This window comes from Giraffa tippelskirchi, chromosome 11 (assembly GCF_054371585.1).
Source record: "Giraffa tippelskirchi isolate mGirTip1 chromosome 11, T2T-mGirTip1v1.2.pri, whole genome shotgun sequence".
In the NCBI taxonomy this organism is placed as follows: domain Eukaryota; kingdom Metazoa; phylum Chordata; class Mammalia; order Artiodactyla; family Giraffidae; genus Giraffa; species Giraffa tippelskirchi.
The window spans coordinates 9,436,054-9,453,051 of record NC_137285.1 but is presented as its reverse complement, the minus strand read 5'-3'; the positions used below and the strand labels follow the sequence as shown (position 1 = coordinate 9,453,051).

Here is a 16,998-nt window from a genome sequence, read left to right as displayed (position 1 = left end):
ACTCCCATTGAAGGCCGCGGCTCTAGCACTCTCTGCACTGCCATGAGGCCTGCACTGCACAGGGTGAAGTCCAAAGTTCAGTCCCTTCGCTAAGCACACGGATAAATATGAACCTTGGAGAATTTCCCCAGCTCCAATGTAAACAGAGCGGGCAGGGGCCCTGATTCACTGGCCACTGGGGCCAGGATTGGGGGTTGGGGGTGCCCACAGGGCTTGGTTAGTGGGGTTTGGGGGGGGCAGCGGGTGCAAGAAGCCTGGCTGGGGCCTGCCTGCGGGCCGGCCAGCACGGAGCCAGCCCACAGGGTTGGGGGAGGCGGCCGGCTCGGTGGCCCCGGGCCGCGTGGCCCGGCGCTAGTGGAGCCATGGTTTCTAAACTGAGCCAGCTGCAGACGGAGCTCCTGGCGGCCCTGCTAGAGTCAGGCCTGAGCAAAGAGGCACTTATCCAGGCGCTGGGTGAGCCGGGGCCCTACCTGCTGGCTGGAGATGGCCCCCTGGACAAGGGGGAGTCCTGCGGCAGTGGCGGCGGCCGAGGGGAGCTGGCCGAGCTGCCCAATGGGCTGGGGGAGACCAGGGGCTCAGAGGACGAGACGGATGATGATGGGGACGACTTCACACCACCCATCCTCAAGGAGCTGGAGAGCCTCAGCCCGGAGGAGGCGGCCCACCAGAAGGCCGTGGTGGAGACCCTGCTGCAGTAAGGACCCCTCCCTTGTCCCCCGCTCCTAGGGAGCCCCAAGAGAGGGACCCACCCTCGGCTCCTGCCTGGCCCTTCCCAGTCCAGAGTCCTATGGTCTGTAGCCTGGTTGTTGCGACGGGGACAGGGCCTGTTAGAGCTTGGAGGTGGTGGGAGGGGGTGTTCTGGCTTGGAGGTCAGAGTCTCCAGCGGCCGATCCGGCCCTCTGCAGGGTCCCGTCCCCATAAGCCAAGGCTTCCAGCCCAGAGCTTGGGAAGTGGGGCATGCCCCACAGGGGAACTCCAGATGATAACAAAGCAGAAAATCCACAATTTGAGTACCCAGGGAGAGAACCAGGGAAGGGGTGGTGGTGGGAATTTTTAGCTACCAAGTGCATTTCTAGTTCCCCAATCCTAACTTCCCAGCTAAGCATCGGGGCACACCCCTGGCTGGGGTTTTGGGGAGCCCCCTTGACCTCCCCAGAACTTGAGCTTTCAGCCGGGAGAACCCAGGTCTTTCTTACCTGCGGGAAATGGAGCCTCAGGAGGGGAGCTGCTCCCCTTTCCAGCACAGCCTCAGGCACCCCCTCCTCCGCTAGAAGCCTCCGTACCCCCACCCATCGGCTGGCTCTCCCCATCTCCCGGAGGACGAGGACGGGGTGGGTCTGAGCTCGCTGCTCCCCTCTCCTCAGCAGAGCTGAGCTGGTTACTAATTACCCATGGGCTTTATTATTTCTCTTTTGTTTTATAAATTTATAAATGGCAAAAGGCTCTGATAAGGCCTGTGATCATTAACTTGTAGGGCTGGTGGCCTGGGGAGGCCTGAGCCAACTCCGACTTCCCCCCCAGGCGGGGGTGGGGGAGGTTGGAGGTGAGGGAAGGGGAGCCTGGGGGCTGCAGGGACAGCCCCACCTCCGAGGCTCTGTAACCTCCCTCCTAACAGCCCAGGGAGGGGTGCCAGGCTGAGGTTTCACAGGTGTCATTTCGGGCAATGTTGAGATGAACTCTGGAGGAAGCTACATACAGATAAGGATGAAGAAAGGAAACGGGCTCAGAGAGGGGAAGGAGCTGGACTAAGGCGACCCAGCTGGGGCTCCACGTCCCTCGTCCCTCTGTTGGGTGCCCTCAATCGCCAGGACCGGGCTGGAGCTGGGGGTGACTGGGGGTGACTGAGGGGGCGGTGGTTGCTGAGGAAGAGTTCCCAAAGACCATCTCTTTTCTGTCCAAGGTCCAGATCCCAGCCTGGGGTGGGGGAGGGCAGGATCCATCCCTCAGGGAGCCCTCAGGGCCTGCCAGGCCTTCTGAGGGCCGGGGAGGGGGCAGGGGAACAGCCAGGGCCCCCTAACTTGGCAGGAGGAGGAGGGCAAAGGGCCCTGCTGGGCTGCAGGGGAGGGGCATAGAGTCAGGCATCACCAGACCCAGGGAGAGGGCAACCCGGACAGGGTGGGGCTGGCCAGAACTGCTCAGGGCCCCAGATGGGCCTGGGGGCTTTCAGGGGGGAGTAATGGGTAAGCGGGGGTACCAAAGGCCTTACCTGACTGGGTGGGGCCTCTTGACCAGTAGCCCCTTGAGTAGATGATGGGTGGATGGGAAGGCTTGATCCACAGCACTCAAGCAGGAAGCAGGGGTCAAAGTGCTCCCTGGGGACCAGCAGAGACCTGGAGGCGGAGGGAGAGAGGGGAGACAAGAAGGAAGGGATGGGGGGGCGCGCATCTCGGAAGATGGAGAGAGAGACCTGGAGAAGCTGAGTGGAGCGGAGGAGCCAGGAGGGGCCTGGGGCTGACATGCAGCTGGGAGAAGGGGCTCGGGAGAGAGCGAGGTGCCCCAAGCTGCGAGGAAGCTGGAGTGCTTGCCTCCCTCCCCGATTGGGTTTTCTTTAATGCTAACAGCATGCTATTTACTTTCCATTTAAATTTGAGATGTTGCTATAAATTATCAACCAGCTCCTTGTTCCTGCGGAGTTTATAACTAACTACCTGGGTTACTTATTGTTCAGGTAACAAAAGGGATCTGAAAACGCCCCGAGGGGGGAAAGTGGGGCCTTGAGCCTCAGGACACAGGCTGCAGAGGGGTGGGGGACCCCCGTGTCGGCCCTGGGCGGTGGGGGAAGTTGAGGCTGGAAAGGATGGCAAAGGGGTAGGACTTCCCCAGGAAGCCAGGTGTGACCCAGTGTTACCTTGGACATGTCTCTTCTCATCCTGCCTTGGTTTCCCTGACCTGGACAATGAGTAAAATTCACACTTCCCGCCCACCCTGGCTCCCTGACCTCTTCCTCAGGTACCTCTCCCCCCACCACCACTTTCCTCCACTTACACTACACTGACTTCACTGATTCCCACCTCAGGACCTTTGCATGTGCTGTACCTTCTCCCTGGAACCTTCTTTCCAGATCTTCCCATGACCAATTCCTTCCCCTTTTTGCTCCAATATCACCTCGTTGGGGAGGCCCTCCCTGATCATCCCATCTAAAGGTAGGTCCCAGCATCATCACTCTCTCTTCCACTATTTTCGTTGACTTTCTCCTGAAATGTATCATTACTTATGATCATCTTATTTGTCTGTTTTCTGTCTCGGGCCGTGACTACTGAAGCTCTTCCAGAGCTGTGTTCACCACGCAGAACCCCTGATCTCCAGCCCGGTAGCTGACACACTTCATGAAATGAATAAGTGACAACCAGGTTTCTCTGAGCCCTGGGGACATCTGCTGCTATGGCCCAGGGAGGAGCCTGTCCCCAGGGCTCCTTCCTGAGTGTCCTCCTAGGCCCTCCTGTCCCTGAGGGGCTCCAACTCGAGGGTCTCTGGTACTCTCCATTGGGCAGCACCAAGGCCCAGAGACACAGGAAGACAGGGGCTGAGGTGGGACAATTTGACACCCCTGACTGAGGTCAGCCTGCCTGGACTTGATCCCCAGCTCGGCTGGGGCAGGCAGTTTCAGTTTTCTGAGCCCAGTGTTTTCTACAAGGCAGAGCTGATCATAACGCTTACCTACAGGGTTAAGCAGCATGTAAGTGCAACAAATAACTATTATCAATGGTCCCATTTTACAGATGAGCAAACTACGGCTCAGAGAGGCAAAGTGACCTGCCTGAGGTAGTCTTACAAAGCAGTAAGGCCAGGACTTGGACCCAAGTCCTCCACACTTGACACAGCACTCTGAGGTCGCGTGTCTGTCTTTGACACGTTCATCTCCCTCTTTACCCTCCTCCATCAGTCTCACTGTTAACCATTGACTGATTTCCATGCAGTTCTCTAGGGCTCATGCATGCAGGCATGCTCAGTTACTAAGTCATGTCCGACTCTGAGATCCTATGGGCTGTAGCCTGCCAGCCTCCTCTGTCCATGGGATTTCCCAGGCAAGAATACTGGAGTGGGTTGCCATTTCTTCCTCCAGAGGATCTTCCCAACCCAGGGATCGAAACTGCGTCTCCTGCATTGGCAGGCGGATTCCCTACTACTGAGCCACCTGGGAAGTCCCCTAGAGCTTATGAAGGGCTTACAAATGCATGAAACTCATTTTCTCCTCCTGATAACCTATGAAATATTATTAGCCCCCTGTCACGGTTGAGGAAATTGAGGCACATGGAGGTTAAGCAACTTCCCAGAGCCACCTGGAGGGTGAGTGGTAGAGCTGGGGTTCATGCTGAGAACTCAGCTCCCCTCTAGATAAATGGCCCTTCAGGCTGGTCTCTCAGCTCTGCAACCTTGGACCCACCAAAATCCCATGGGCCTGTGAGCAAGAGGCCCAAAGTCTCAAACCTCTGAGGGACTCTAGAACCAGCAGGAGGTGGGAGGAGGGACATATGGGCAGATCTCCACCATTCCTGAGCCTTCTTCCCTCTGCTGTGGGGCTGGGAGGCCCCAGGACTAAGTTGTGGATGGTGATGATGGAGGTGGTGGTGGTAACAATATCATTCCACTTACTGAGCACTTACTGTGTGCCTGGCCCTGACCTCAGCATTTCACCCCTACTAGAAACTCATCCAGTTCTCCCAACAGACAACTGGGAGGCAGAAGTGGATCTGTCATCCTGTTACAGGGCAGATGAGAAGCGTGTACACGACGGGTGTGAAATCACAGTGGTGGGATTCAAACCGGGGATTGGTTTGACTCAAACCCATTAGCGTGAAAGCGGGTGATGCCTGGAGACCTGGCCTCTTAGTTCTGCCTTGGGGAACATGTCCTGAAAAGAGCCCTGTTCTTGGAGACTGTGTGTGTGTGTGTGTTTCATGGAGGTGGAGAAAGCAGAAAACAGAGACAAAGGACAGAAAGAGAGAGTGTGTGAAACAATGACAGACAGACAGAGACACATAGGGTCAGATGGACAGCGAGAGACAGCAGATCTTTAGTTTGAGCCTGGAGAGGCGCTGCTCAAGGAAGACTGGGCTCCTTCTCTCTGGAGAAGAGACGGAGGGAGGGAGGACCTCTCTCAGGAGGGGGATGACTGCAGTTGGGGGAGGAGGAAGGCCAGGGGCAGCCCAGCCCCGGAATCAGATAAACGTGTTTGCCGTGGAGCACAAGGCTGGACTTTGTCCTGCCCTTCCCTCCCAGGACTGACTGGCATCTGGGGAGCTGGTGGAGGGGGTGGGTGGCAGGGAGGAGAGGCTTCTAAGGGCCCCTGAAAGCAGGGAGACAGGGTTCAGGGAGATGTCAGGGGTACAGGCAAAGCAAAACAGTCCTGAGTCCCAGTGAGGTCTCCTTGGACCAAGCATGCACCTTTCTGAGCCTCAGTTTTCTCACTTGTGAAATGAGCGGACAAGTAGTCCCTACCTCCTAGGGTTATGTTAAGATTTAAATGACCAGCCCTTAGTGCAGTGCCTGGCTCACTGTGAATACTCAAAAACACGCATTCTCCCGGCTACTATTTTTACATGAAGGGGACTTTGCTGGACTGACTGCTGATTGTTTTAACTGCATCTGTCCCTATCTTCAGAGAAGGCAATGGCACCCCACTCCAGTACTCTTGCCTGGAAAATCCCATGGACGGGGGAGCCTGGTGGGCTGCCGTCTATGGGGTCGCACAGAGTCGGACACAACTGAAGCGACTTAGCAGCAGCAGCAGCAGTCCCTATCTTCCCTTCCTCCCGGCCTATATGAGAACTGCTGATAAAAAAGGAGGAATTCAGAGGGCCAATGAGGATGAAGGTCTCTGTGCCCTTGTGTCTCAGAAGGGCACCGTCAGAGGGGCAGGCGAGACTGGTTCTTGGAGGAAAGAGAAGGGCCAGGGGAGAAGGCACTGCAGGGTGGGCTTTAGAGTGCTGGGGGCAGGGTTAATTTGCTTTTAGATTTTTTTTTTCCACAATTCAGTTTTAAACATGATCTATGTAGTATATTATCAATACATGATATTGATATATATGATACATGATCCTGTATCATATAATTTACAAAGTGCAGAAGAGTAACAGAGAAAAGCCCCCCGCCCCGCCGCATCCCTAGCATCCAATCAGTGTCTCCAGTTCATTCTGTATCCTTCTGGTATTTTATGTGAACACAAGCAAATATGTAGAAATCTTCTTTTATCCAACTTAAAAATTTTTTTTAAAAATTTGGCTGTGCTGGGTCTTAACTGCGGCATGCAAGAGCTTCGTTGCCTCGTGCGGGCTCTTAGCAGAGGCATATAGGATCTAGTTCCCTGACCCGGGCCCCCTGCCTAGGGAGCACAGAGTCTTAACCACTGGACCACCAGGGAAGTCCCTGTCCCACTTTAAATTTTATTATTTTTTTTTAAATATATAATTTTGTTTATTTTTTGACTGTGCTGGGTCTTCGTGGCTATGTGGGCTTTTCTCTAGTTGCAGTGTGTGGGCTTCTTATACTGGTGGCTTCTCTTGTTGGGGAGCACGGGCTCTAGGGCACATGGGCTTCAGTAGTTGGGGCACCTGGGCTCGGGAGTTGTGGCTCCCAGGCTTTAGAGCACAGGCTCAGCAGTTGTGGCGGATGGGCTCGGTTGCCCTGAGGCCATGTGGGACCCTCCAGGACCAGGGATCGAACCTGTGTCTCCTGTACTGGCAGGTGGATTCTTTAGCATTGGACCATTAGGGAAGACCCCACACAGCAGATGTATCAGACAAATTGTTCCAGCTGGGCTTACACAGAGCTTTCTCAGTGGGCTTTTATGGCTGCATTCGAGGGAGGCACCGCAATTTGGTTGATCAGCATCCTTTTGCTGGACGTTTAGGTTGTTTCCAATCTTTGGCTGCGGCACGTGACACAGCAACACATCACCTCCCGCACACGCCATTCGTCACACGTGCCAGTATCGGAAGCCTCCGATTTCTAAAAGCAAATCACTGCAAAAAGGTGGTGGGAACACAGGCTTGGGATTGCACAGACCTGGGTTCAGATCCCAGTTTTGCCTCTCTCAGCACGGTTGTATCTGACACGTGAGGTAATAGAAGCTCAGGAGAGGATGAAGGGAAGAAGAAGGCTGAGACAGTGCAGGAGAGGGAGAGAGAAGAATTTATATCATACAGGCAGCCTGACCCTTTCTGTTCCCCACGGTGAGCAGAGGACAGGAGGCTGAGCCACAGTGGCCTCGGGTCCCTTGAATTCCTCCAGTGACAGAACTATGTACATTTTTTTCTTACAAGAAGTTCTTGGGATGCCAGCCCCTAACCCTGGGACTCTGTTGAAAAACTAGCCATCCACCTCAGGGCTGTGCGGACTCTGGCCACGCCACTGTCTAGGGCTTAGTGCAGATTTTCAGGAGGCATTCTGACACTCTGTAATTTCTACCAGATAAGCCGAGTTAGAACTAAATCTCTTCAGCTGGGGTGGGACTCTGCTGGGCTGACCCCATGACCCTGGGCAAGAGATACATGTGACACAGTGCTTTGAGCCTCAGTGACCCTGGCTGTCAAGTGGGAGAATCATGTTTCTCGCCTTGTTGGCAGATCCAACTTTTTTTCCAGTAGATCAGTCTCATCTATCCATCCACCCACCCACCTATCCATCCACACATCCATCCGTCCATGCTTTCAACTGCTCATCCATCCATCTACCTTACCACCTGTTCATCCATCCATCTACCCATCAACCATCACATTGCTTCATCCATCAGCCATCCTCTCACTCACATCCACCATCAATCCATTGATCATCCCATTACCTATCCATCCACCCATCCATCCATCTATCCATGCTTTTATCCACTTACCCACCCATCTACGCTACCATCTGTCCATCCATACACCCACCTATCCGTCCATTTATCTACCATCTACCCATCAACCATCCCATTTATCCATCCATCCATCCTCTCACCCACCACCCACCATCAATCCATTGGCCATCACATTACCTATCCATGCATCCATGCATCCATCCATCCATATATACATACACTCATTCATTTATATAGTCACCAAGGGCATATTCCATGTCAGGCCTATGTTGGGTGCTGAGAACCAGACAGTTCTTTCCCTCCAGGTGTTTACAGTCTCTCAGTGGATAAGACACAGTCACAAATAACATTTCTAGGTAGAATGGGGAGGGGTCTTTAACGGAGGCACAAAGGTGAGGATCCTTCCCATGGGCCTGTGCATCTTCCAGGGGGAGTCTGTTTAAGTCCACATGTGTGTCCGTGTGTCCCTGTGTGTTTCTAAACCTTTACCTGTTCCTGTGTGTGTGCAGGGCTGGTTGGGGCCTGTGTCTACATGTCTGGCACGTGTATGTGTCTGCGAATCTCTGCCCCCATGTCCTTGTGTCCTGACACTCCCTGTCCCTGAGTCAGCTGCAGGCCCCTGGGCTCCACACCTGTCTGCATCCAGCATCCCTGCCTCCTGGGTGGACAGAGCTCCCAGCACCCACCCCTGGCTCAGCAGACCATCCTTCCCTCAGGGAGGACCCGTGGCGCGTGGCCAAGATGGTCAAGTCCTACCTGCAGCAGCACAACATCCCACAGAGGGAGGTGGTCGACACCACCGGCCTCAACCAGTCCCACCTGTCCCAGCACCTCAACAAGGGCACGCCCATGAAGACGCAGAAGCGAGCCGCCCTGTACACCTGGTACGTCCGCAAGCAACGAGAGGTGGCCCAGCGTAAGTAATGACCGGCAGTAGCCCCATCTTCCCGGCAGGGCCTGGGACTCCCTGCAGCTCGAGGGTGGGGGCTGGAAGTTTCGTCCCCTCCCCATTCCTCGGACAGGCAGATGGACGAGGTCGAGGGGCGGGCGGGGGTGATTCAACCAGCGTGTATCACCTGTTCTGTGGGGAGGGGAGGAGGGTTGATCCTGGGCGTTGAGAGACGGATGAACTGGGTCCCTGCCTTCTAAGAGTGTCCTGTGCGGAGGGGAAGCGGGAGGACAAATCCGCATGATTCGGTGAGACAAGAATTAAAAAGTGATAAAACCAACGAGAGCCAGCGTTTCTGGAGCACACACCACGTGCCAGGCCCAGCGCAGGGCACCACAGGGAACATTTCCAAGTGTTGAGCTCGCAGAGGAGCAGCTCCTCTTCCTCAGGGAGGCAGGGGCATCAGGAGGGATCACAAAAAGAATATGACCTCTTGACTAAGTCTTGAAGTGTCCATTGAATTTCGACCCCTGAAGATGCAGGGAAGGGTGTTTCAGGTAGAAGGAACAGCATCAGTGAAGGCTCAGAGGCGAGGTGTACACTCAGGGAACCCTCCGCAGCAAACCTGGGGAGAGCTAGGAGCGTTCTCATTCAGGGCATGGTGGGTTTTACCACCTAAGCTTCATACCCCACAGAATCCCAAGTGCCCTTCCACACTTTTGAGCCTAAGTGTAAAAAAGATGTTTTTTGATGTTTCTAATTATCGAGGTTTTTTTTTTTTAAGGCAATGCTCATACTTAGTTTTAAAAAAACAGAAGAAAGATTTTACAATAAAAATTAGGTGTCTTCTCCTAAAGCAGCCACGGGCATTCCTAGTCTCGTACAGATCCTTCCAGAGGTAATATATACCTGTACTGCTGCTGTTTAGTTACTCAGTCATGTCACTTTTGTGACCCCATGGACTGTAGCCCTCCAGGCTCCTCTGCCCATGGGGCTTCCCAGGCAAGAATATGGTGAACATTGAGCCACCAGGGATGACCCCGTGCATACATGAGCCATATAATATATATATATTTCCCCTGCTGTTTGAAGGGCAGCTAGCTGTTCTGTTATTTGGAGGTGCCATTAACTGGCCTCCTACCAAAGAATCAGCTGAGAAAGTGGCTGGGTCTCTTCTCTCCTCGCTAATACTTGTATTTTAAGCTTGATTTTCAAGTCTCAAATGTTGAAAATAACTCTTGAATCTACTCAGGAGATACAAGTTCAGGTTTCTGCTCTACTGTGTGGCCCTGGGAAAATATTTAACCTCCCTGACCCTCAGTCACATCATCTGTAAAATGGGATGGCATATGTGTCAAATGTGAATAAAAGGTGATACTTACCTGGAGCCTTGTTTTGAGGACTGTGAGATTATGTCTTGGCCCAGCAGGAAAGTGTGCAGGGGCTGATTAGAGATGTCTGCCTCGGACACAGGTGAGGCAAGGGGTGACAAGTGTGCTGTGTGTTTGTCATCATTGGATTAGGCGATTTCTGGGTTCGAGCTGTAAGTTCCTCTGGCTCAGCACCCTAGGAATGAGAGAGAAGCAGGGGCATGCTCAGGCTGATGTGGGAAGGTGGGACTGGCCAGTATCCTGCTCACAACTCTCTGTGCCCACAGAGTTCACCCACGCAGGCCAGGGTGGGCTGATTGAAGAGCCCGCGGGAGATGAGCTACCGACCAAGAAGGGGCGCAGAAACCGTTTCAAATGGGGCCCGGCATCCCAGCAGATCCTGTTCCAGGCCTATGAGAGGCAAAAGAACCCCAGCAAGGAGGAGCGGGAGGCGCTGGTGGAGGAGTGCAACAGGTAGAATGGTTGGCGGCCAGCAGGGCTGGCTGGGTCTGGGCTGGGGAGAGGCTAGGGAAGGTGAGGAGGGCTCTGGATCCCGAGGGAGTCTCCCCTGGTTTTGAGAGCTCCTGTTGTTGGCTCAGGAGTTCTCAGCTCCTGCTCAGGGCCTGAAACCTAGCTCTATTTCTGGCACCCAACCCCTCACCCAGGGGTCCCCAACCTTCAAATCTAATGCCTGATGACATGATGTAGAGCTGATGTAATAATAATAGAAACAAATGTTAGTCACTCAGTCGTGTCCGACTTTCTGTGACCCCATGGACGCCTGCCAGGCTCCTCTGTCCATGGAATTCTCCAGGCAAGAATACTAGAATGGGTAGCCGTTCCCTTCTACAGGGAATCTTCCTGACCCAGGGATCGAACCTGGGTCTCCTGCATTGCAGGCAGAGGGAAGCCCCAACAGAAACAGAGTGCACAATAAATGTAATGCATTTGAATCACCCCAAAACCATTCCCCACTCCCCAGCCCATGGAAAAACTGTCTTCCACGAAACCGGTCCCTGGTGCCAATATGGTTAGGAACTGCTGCCCCGCCTACCCAAGAGCCCCTGAGTGGGGCTGCTTGTGTCATTCACCCTCCGCTTACTGTGCTCACTCTGTATGAAGAGACTCAAGAGAGGCTAAGCCATTTGCTCAAGATCGCAGAGCAGACTGGGCTCGGGAGCCAGGTCTGTTAGCTTCAACAGACGCTTAGGTAGACAGCCCTGCTTCTCAGAACCCTCCCCCAGCCCCGGGAGGCTCACAGTGCCCATCTCTGCAGGGCGGAGTGCATCCAGAGGGGGGTGTCACCATCGCAGGCCCAGGGGCTGGGCTCCAACCTTGTCACAGAGGTGCGTGTCTACAACTGGTTTGCCAATCGCCGCAAGGAAGAAGCCTTTCGGCACAAGCTGGCCATGGACACATACAGCGGGCCGCCACCGGGGCCAGGTCCCAGCCCTGTGCTGCCTGCCCACAGCTCCCCTGGCCTGCCCCCGCCCGCCCTCTCCCCCAGTAAGGTCCATGGTGAGTGCTATGTGGGCAGGGGGACTGGGCAGTGGGCAGAGGGAATATGGGGGTAGGTGGGAGAGTTGGGGAGCACCGCTCCAGGGGCAGCAGCCCCGCAAACCACTTAGCACCTCATTATGGCTCCAACTCCACTATTCAGCATTGCCCTATCCACCCCACCCCTCTCCACTCCTCTGACCACTCAGCTCCAACCACTGCCCTCTCTTCCGTCCACTCCATTCACTCCCACCCCACTGGATTTTGGTTGCTGCAATTCATTCCCAATCAAGCCAACTCAATTCCTTTCAGCTCAGTTCACTTCAAGTCAATCCAGTTCAACTCACTCTAATCTGAGTTTCATTTAAATTTCATACAGTTTGGTCCAATCCCATTCCCAATTGATCAGTTTAACTAAACGTATTTCAAGGAAATTCAGTTAACCTCGTATCGCTCAGTTCAATTTCAATCCAACGCGATTTGATCCAGTTTGATTCAATCAATCTCAGCTCATTTCGGGTTTGATTCAGCTTGATCGGTTTCATTCAACTAATTCCAATTCATTCTATTCAAGTTTGCCGCGGTTTAATTTCATTAGCCTCAGTTCAGTTTGGCTCTGTTGTCTTTCATTGAGCATCGACTGCATGTCCGGTGTAGCCCTGGGCAGTGGGGGCCACAGAGCTAATAAAACACAAAGCTTGTGTCCAAGGGGTTGAACAAGCAGCCAGCACAGGGGCTGGCAGGAAGTGGATACTCCAGCAAAATCTGCTGGCTGCATAGAGAAAGATGGTGCGAGTGGCCCGAGCAAGCCAATAAAGTTTGGGGTGTTGGGGGCCATGGACACGGGCAGGGAAGTGGGGTGCTGAGGCTGGACACTGCTCCCACTCCAGGCGTGCGCTATGGACAGCCTGCCACCAGTGAGGGGGCGGAAGTGCCCTCAAGTAGCGGTGGTCCCTTGGTGACGGTGTCTGCACCCCTGCATCAAGTGTCTCCCACCGGCCTGGAGCCCAGTCACAGTCTGCTGAGCACAGAGGCCAAGCTGGTGAGTGTCCTCCCACCCTCCCCCATCTCCCTTCGGCTGGGAGATTCTGGGGCAGTCCCCAGGGAGGCAGGGTGGGGCCCCACCCTGACTCAGTCTGGCTTCCCCTCCGAGGTCTCAGCCACTGGGGGCCCCCTGCCCCCGGTCAGCACCCTGACAGCACTGCACAGCTTGGAGCAGACATCCCCAGGCCTCAGCCAGCAGCCCCAGAACCTCATCATGGCCTCGCTTCCCGGGGTCATGGCCATCGGGCCTGGAGAGCCTGCCTCCCTGGGCCCCACGTTCACCAATACGGGAGCCTCCACCCTGGTCATTGGTAAGCTGGTGGGGCTGGAAGGGGGCCAGCTGGGTGAGGGGCTCATGGGGGCTCCCGCTGAATCCAGGAATGGGGAGAGCCACTGGGACTCATTCATTCATAGATTTATTGAGTGCCTGCCCCATGCTCCACCAGTGATACACAAGTGAACCAAAAAGCCCCAGAACTCAGTCACCCAAGTAGGGGAGGCAGACGATAAACATAATACATAAGTTACACAGTACCTGAGATGGTGAAACAGCTATGGGAAAACAGAGCAGCGTAAGGGGGACTGATGCTTTCTAGCTTTTAGTTTTTTTTTTTTAAAGCACCAAAAGACTTTATTCACAGAACTATTATACAGAAGCTCAATATATGACAGACAGGGAGTTGCTGGGGAAAAGGGGTGCAGAGAGTTAAGCCCCAGGGCCTTTGCACTGCTGTGGAACCCCAGGGTACCAGGGAACCCTCTTTGACACACTCTCTGTCCTTATAGTGAGCTAGCAGCTCAGAGAGGGGGAGTCACTTGCCAGGGCCTTAATGCAGTGCAAGGCTGTTTCCGGATTACCTCATCCCCTCCTCCAAACCACTGGCTCTAGGAGGGAGGGGTGGTGCCCCTGGGGGTCCGGGCTGGGCCTGGGGATGCCGCGGAGGTGGCCAGAGGCCTGGCTGACCCCTGCCCCTCCCATCGCTCCAGGCCTGGCCTCCACCCAGGCACAGAGCGTGCCAGTCATCAACAGCATGGGCAGCAGCCTGACCACCCTGCAGCCCGTCCAGTTCTCGCAGCCGCTGCACCCTTCCTACCAGCAGCCGCTCATGCCCTCTGTGCAGAGCCACGTGGCCCAGAGCCCCTTCATGGCCACCATGGCCCAGCTGCAGAGCCCCCATGGTGAGCACCCCTTGGCCCCCTGCTGGGGGGTGGGGTGGTGGGAACCCAGGGGAAGGGGCTGCGTGGCAGATGCTGTGGTCTGGGTGTGTGTCTGATACTCACAGAAGTGTGCTTGCTTCTGTGACGGAGGCTCTGGGGGTGCTCAGATGCACGTCCGTAGGCTGAATACATTTCAGGGTGTGAATCCATGTGGTGATGTGTACACACCCTTGTGTGCGCTTGGGGCCATGTGTACCTCTCGGCTTTTAGAAAGGTGATATGGTGCACACACCATGAGGACATACAACACTCCCAGCAAGGCTTGGTCCAACACCTCTTCATCAAACACCACGGTTTCTGCAGCCAAAGGGAGACTTCCACGAAGCAGGGTTAATAGGCTCAGAACCGAGTTTGCCACCAGATGAGCTCTAGTACCAACCTGATGAACACCTGTTGGTTTTCAGACCTTTCTGGAACTTGGACTCTTGGATGAGGGATTTGTGGACCTGAACGTCTGTGTGTGTGTGGTGGAGGGCACCATTTATGTCTGTATCTGGGTGGCTGTGTTTTTATCTGAGTCCACGTGAGCATACCTGATTTGTGTCGCTTTTCTGCTGGTGTCTGTGTGTTCTGGGGGGGGCTGGGACTGCAGATGAAATGCTGGGTTACACTGTGGAGGGGGTCCTGGAGGTGGGGGATAAGATGTGTCCCCTCACCTGGGCGCCGACCCTTCCATCCGGGGCTGGTACTGAGTACCCCATCAGCACCTGCATCTCTGGTTCCTTCCCACACCTGCGCTCTCCAGGTGACGGCGGGGGTGGGTTTGGGCTCCCCGCCTCCCCCAGGCTCCTCCCCACAAGACAGTCAGAGCAGGCCCCTGCGGTTGGGGACAGCGCCCATCTCTTCTATCTGGAGCTCCCAAGTTTTAGACATCAGCCCTGAGTCCCCGACCATTGCCCCACTGGGGGGCTCACCAGGCCCATGCCCCTGCCTTGAGGCCCCTCCTGGGAGGAGCCCAGCCGGACCCAGGTGCCATGTCTGTAACCTCCTCTTTCTTCCCTCCTGGCCAGCCCTCTACAGTCACAAGCCCGAGGTGGCCCAGTACACCCACACGGGCCTGCTTCCGCAGACCATGCTCATCACCGACACCACCAACTTGAGCGCCCTGGCCAGCCTCACGCCCACCAAGCAGGTAAGGCCTGGGCCGGCCCCGCCCGTCCATGGGCCCTGCCTCAGCCCAAGCCTGGGGAGGCTCAGGAGCTGCGCTTCCGCCAGGTCTTCACCTCAGACGCTGAGGCCTCCAGCGAGTCCGGGCTTCACACGCCGGTGTCTCAGGCCACCACCATCCACATCCCCGGCCAGGACCCTGCTGGCATCCAGCAGCTGCAGCCCACCCATCGGCTCAGCGCCAGCCCCACCGGTGAGCCCCCTTGCCCCGCCCCACCCCTTCTCGCTGTCCCCACAGCTGAGGAGGAAGGTAGGCAAGGCGGGTGTGGGGGGGTGTGGACATGCGAGGGGGCACCTGTGCGCTCCCCTGAAGTGAGACGGGAGGGGTGTGAAACCACAGGAAGCGGGCCGGTCTCACCGGAACATCCATTAACTGGGTTGAGGAAGAAGATAACCGGAAGTAGGGCGGAATCAGGAGACTCGGAAAGGGCTTGCTGGGGGCGCCGGAAGTGTCTCGTGGATGTGCTGCTCTGGCTCAGTGTTTAGCGTTTTTTGAATCTGTTGCCAACAGTTAAAAAATTAAGAGCTTTGACACATTTCTGGCTTCTCCTGGGAAGTCAGGACTCATGTTCCCCCATAGCAACCACAGAGCCCGCCACGTCCCACCCGAACTCTGCATTTCCGTCCCCCGAGAACCCGAGTCTGCAGCCTGCAACGCCACAGTGACGAGCAGGCACTGTGGAGTCAGGCTGCTGGGCTCTGAGACCCAGGGCGGCCACTTGCTAAGTGTGAGTCTTGGGGTCCTCCATCCAGCCCTGGAGGCTGCAGGGATGGTCCCTGAGGGCTCCGCGGTCCAGGCTCAGTGCTCGACCCATGAGGTGGGCGGCAGCATCCCTGTTTTCCAAATGAGAAAGCACTCGAGGAGGAGAGGGACTTGGAGGTGGTGGGCCAGGACCCAGACCCAGGTCCAAACTCTACATCCATTCATTAACCATGTGAATCAGTCAGGGTTCTCCTGAGACACAGAACCAATAGGGATACACACACACACACTTAAGGAATTGGTTCATACAACCGTGGGGTCTGCAAGTCTGAAAGCTGCAGGGCAGGAGGCCCTGCTGCAGTCTCCTCTGGGAAGCCTCAGCTTTCGTGCTAAAGGCTTCAACTGATTGGATGAGGCCCACCCACACTGTCAAGGGAAATCTCTAGTTAACATCAACTGACGTAGGTGTTAACCACATCTGCAGAATACACGGCAATGTCTAGACTGGGCTTTGGATCATGACTGGGACTAAAAGGCAAACCTGACGCATGAAACTAACCATGACGCCAGTTCACCAGGGCTCCTCTGACGTGCTTGCTAAACTGTGCTGGGGCCGTGGGGGCCACACCCTGGTGGCCCTGGAGCCGGGCTGGGTTAATAAGGCCTGAGAGCTGAGGTGTGACTTTGGGGTTCTAATAACCTGCTGAGACTCAGAAGGTGGTGGGGTGCTACTTTCCTATCCCGAATACCCTCAGGGACGGTGGTGGTGGGGCATGGGGTCAGGACGGGCGTGGCGGGCACCAGCCGCCTCCTCTGCCTCTGCAGTGTCCTCCAGCAGCCTGGTGTTGTACCAGAGCTCCGACTCCACCAATGGCCACGGCCACCTGCTGCCATCCAACCACGGTGTCATTGAGACCTTCATCTCCACACAGATGGCTTCTTCTTCCCAGTAACCACGGCCTCCCAGGGGCCCTGGAGCCTCCATAGTCTGCTGGAGAGCTGACCAGGACACCTGAGCCTGCAAACCTTTACTGCTCACCAGGCAGCTGCTCATCCCTGGAAAACTGTGCCTCAGTCCCCATCCCCATCCTGCCAGCTTCAGAAACGGGGGCTTCTGAGGCGCCCCAACCTGAGGAGGGCTGCTTCAGTGCACAAGTGGGGACCGTGGAGAGCTGGAGAGCAGAGCCTGTTCCTGGTGGGAGATGGGGAGGGGCTGTCCCTGCTGCCCAGGGTAAATCTTGTCACTTGGAACACAACCACCCCAAGGCTGGGAGCCCTTGCACCCCGCAGGGAACTGCCAGCTGCACTTCTCAGG

The 16,998-nt window shown here is 55.7% G+C and overlaps 1 protein-coding gene across 3 annotated transcripts; it reads left to right on the top strand.

Annotated features, from left to right (window-relative positions):
- Positions 1-362: 362 nt before the first annotated feature.
- Positions 363-16,636, top strand: HNF1A (HNF1 homeobox A). 3 transcript variants are annotated; one of them, XM_081546173.1, is made up of 10 exons: positions 363-694; positions 8,512-8,711; positions 10,342-10,528; positions 11,331-11,572; positions 12,442-12,593; positions 12,705-12,906; positions 13,583-13,774; positions 14,824-14,945; positions 15,029-15,173; positions 16,509-16,636. In XM_081546173.1, exons 1-10 carry the CDS (start codon positions 363-365, stop codon positions 16,634-16,636), a joined length of 1,902 nt encoding a protein of 633 aa, XP_081402299.1. The 3 variants fall into 3 exon arrangements, with proteins under 3 accessions (XP_081402299.1, XP_081402300.1, XP_081402301.1); XM_081546174.1 differs by having other exon boundaries at positions 15,011-15,173; XM_081546175.1 differs by lacking the exon at positions 13,583-13,774.
- The last annotated feature ends 362 nt before the right edge of the window (positions 16,637-16,998 follow it).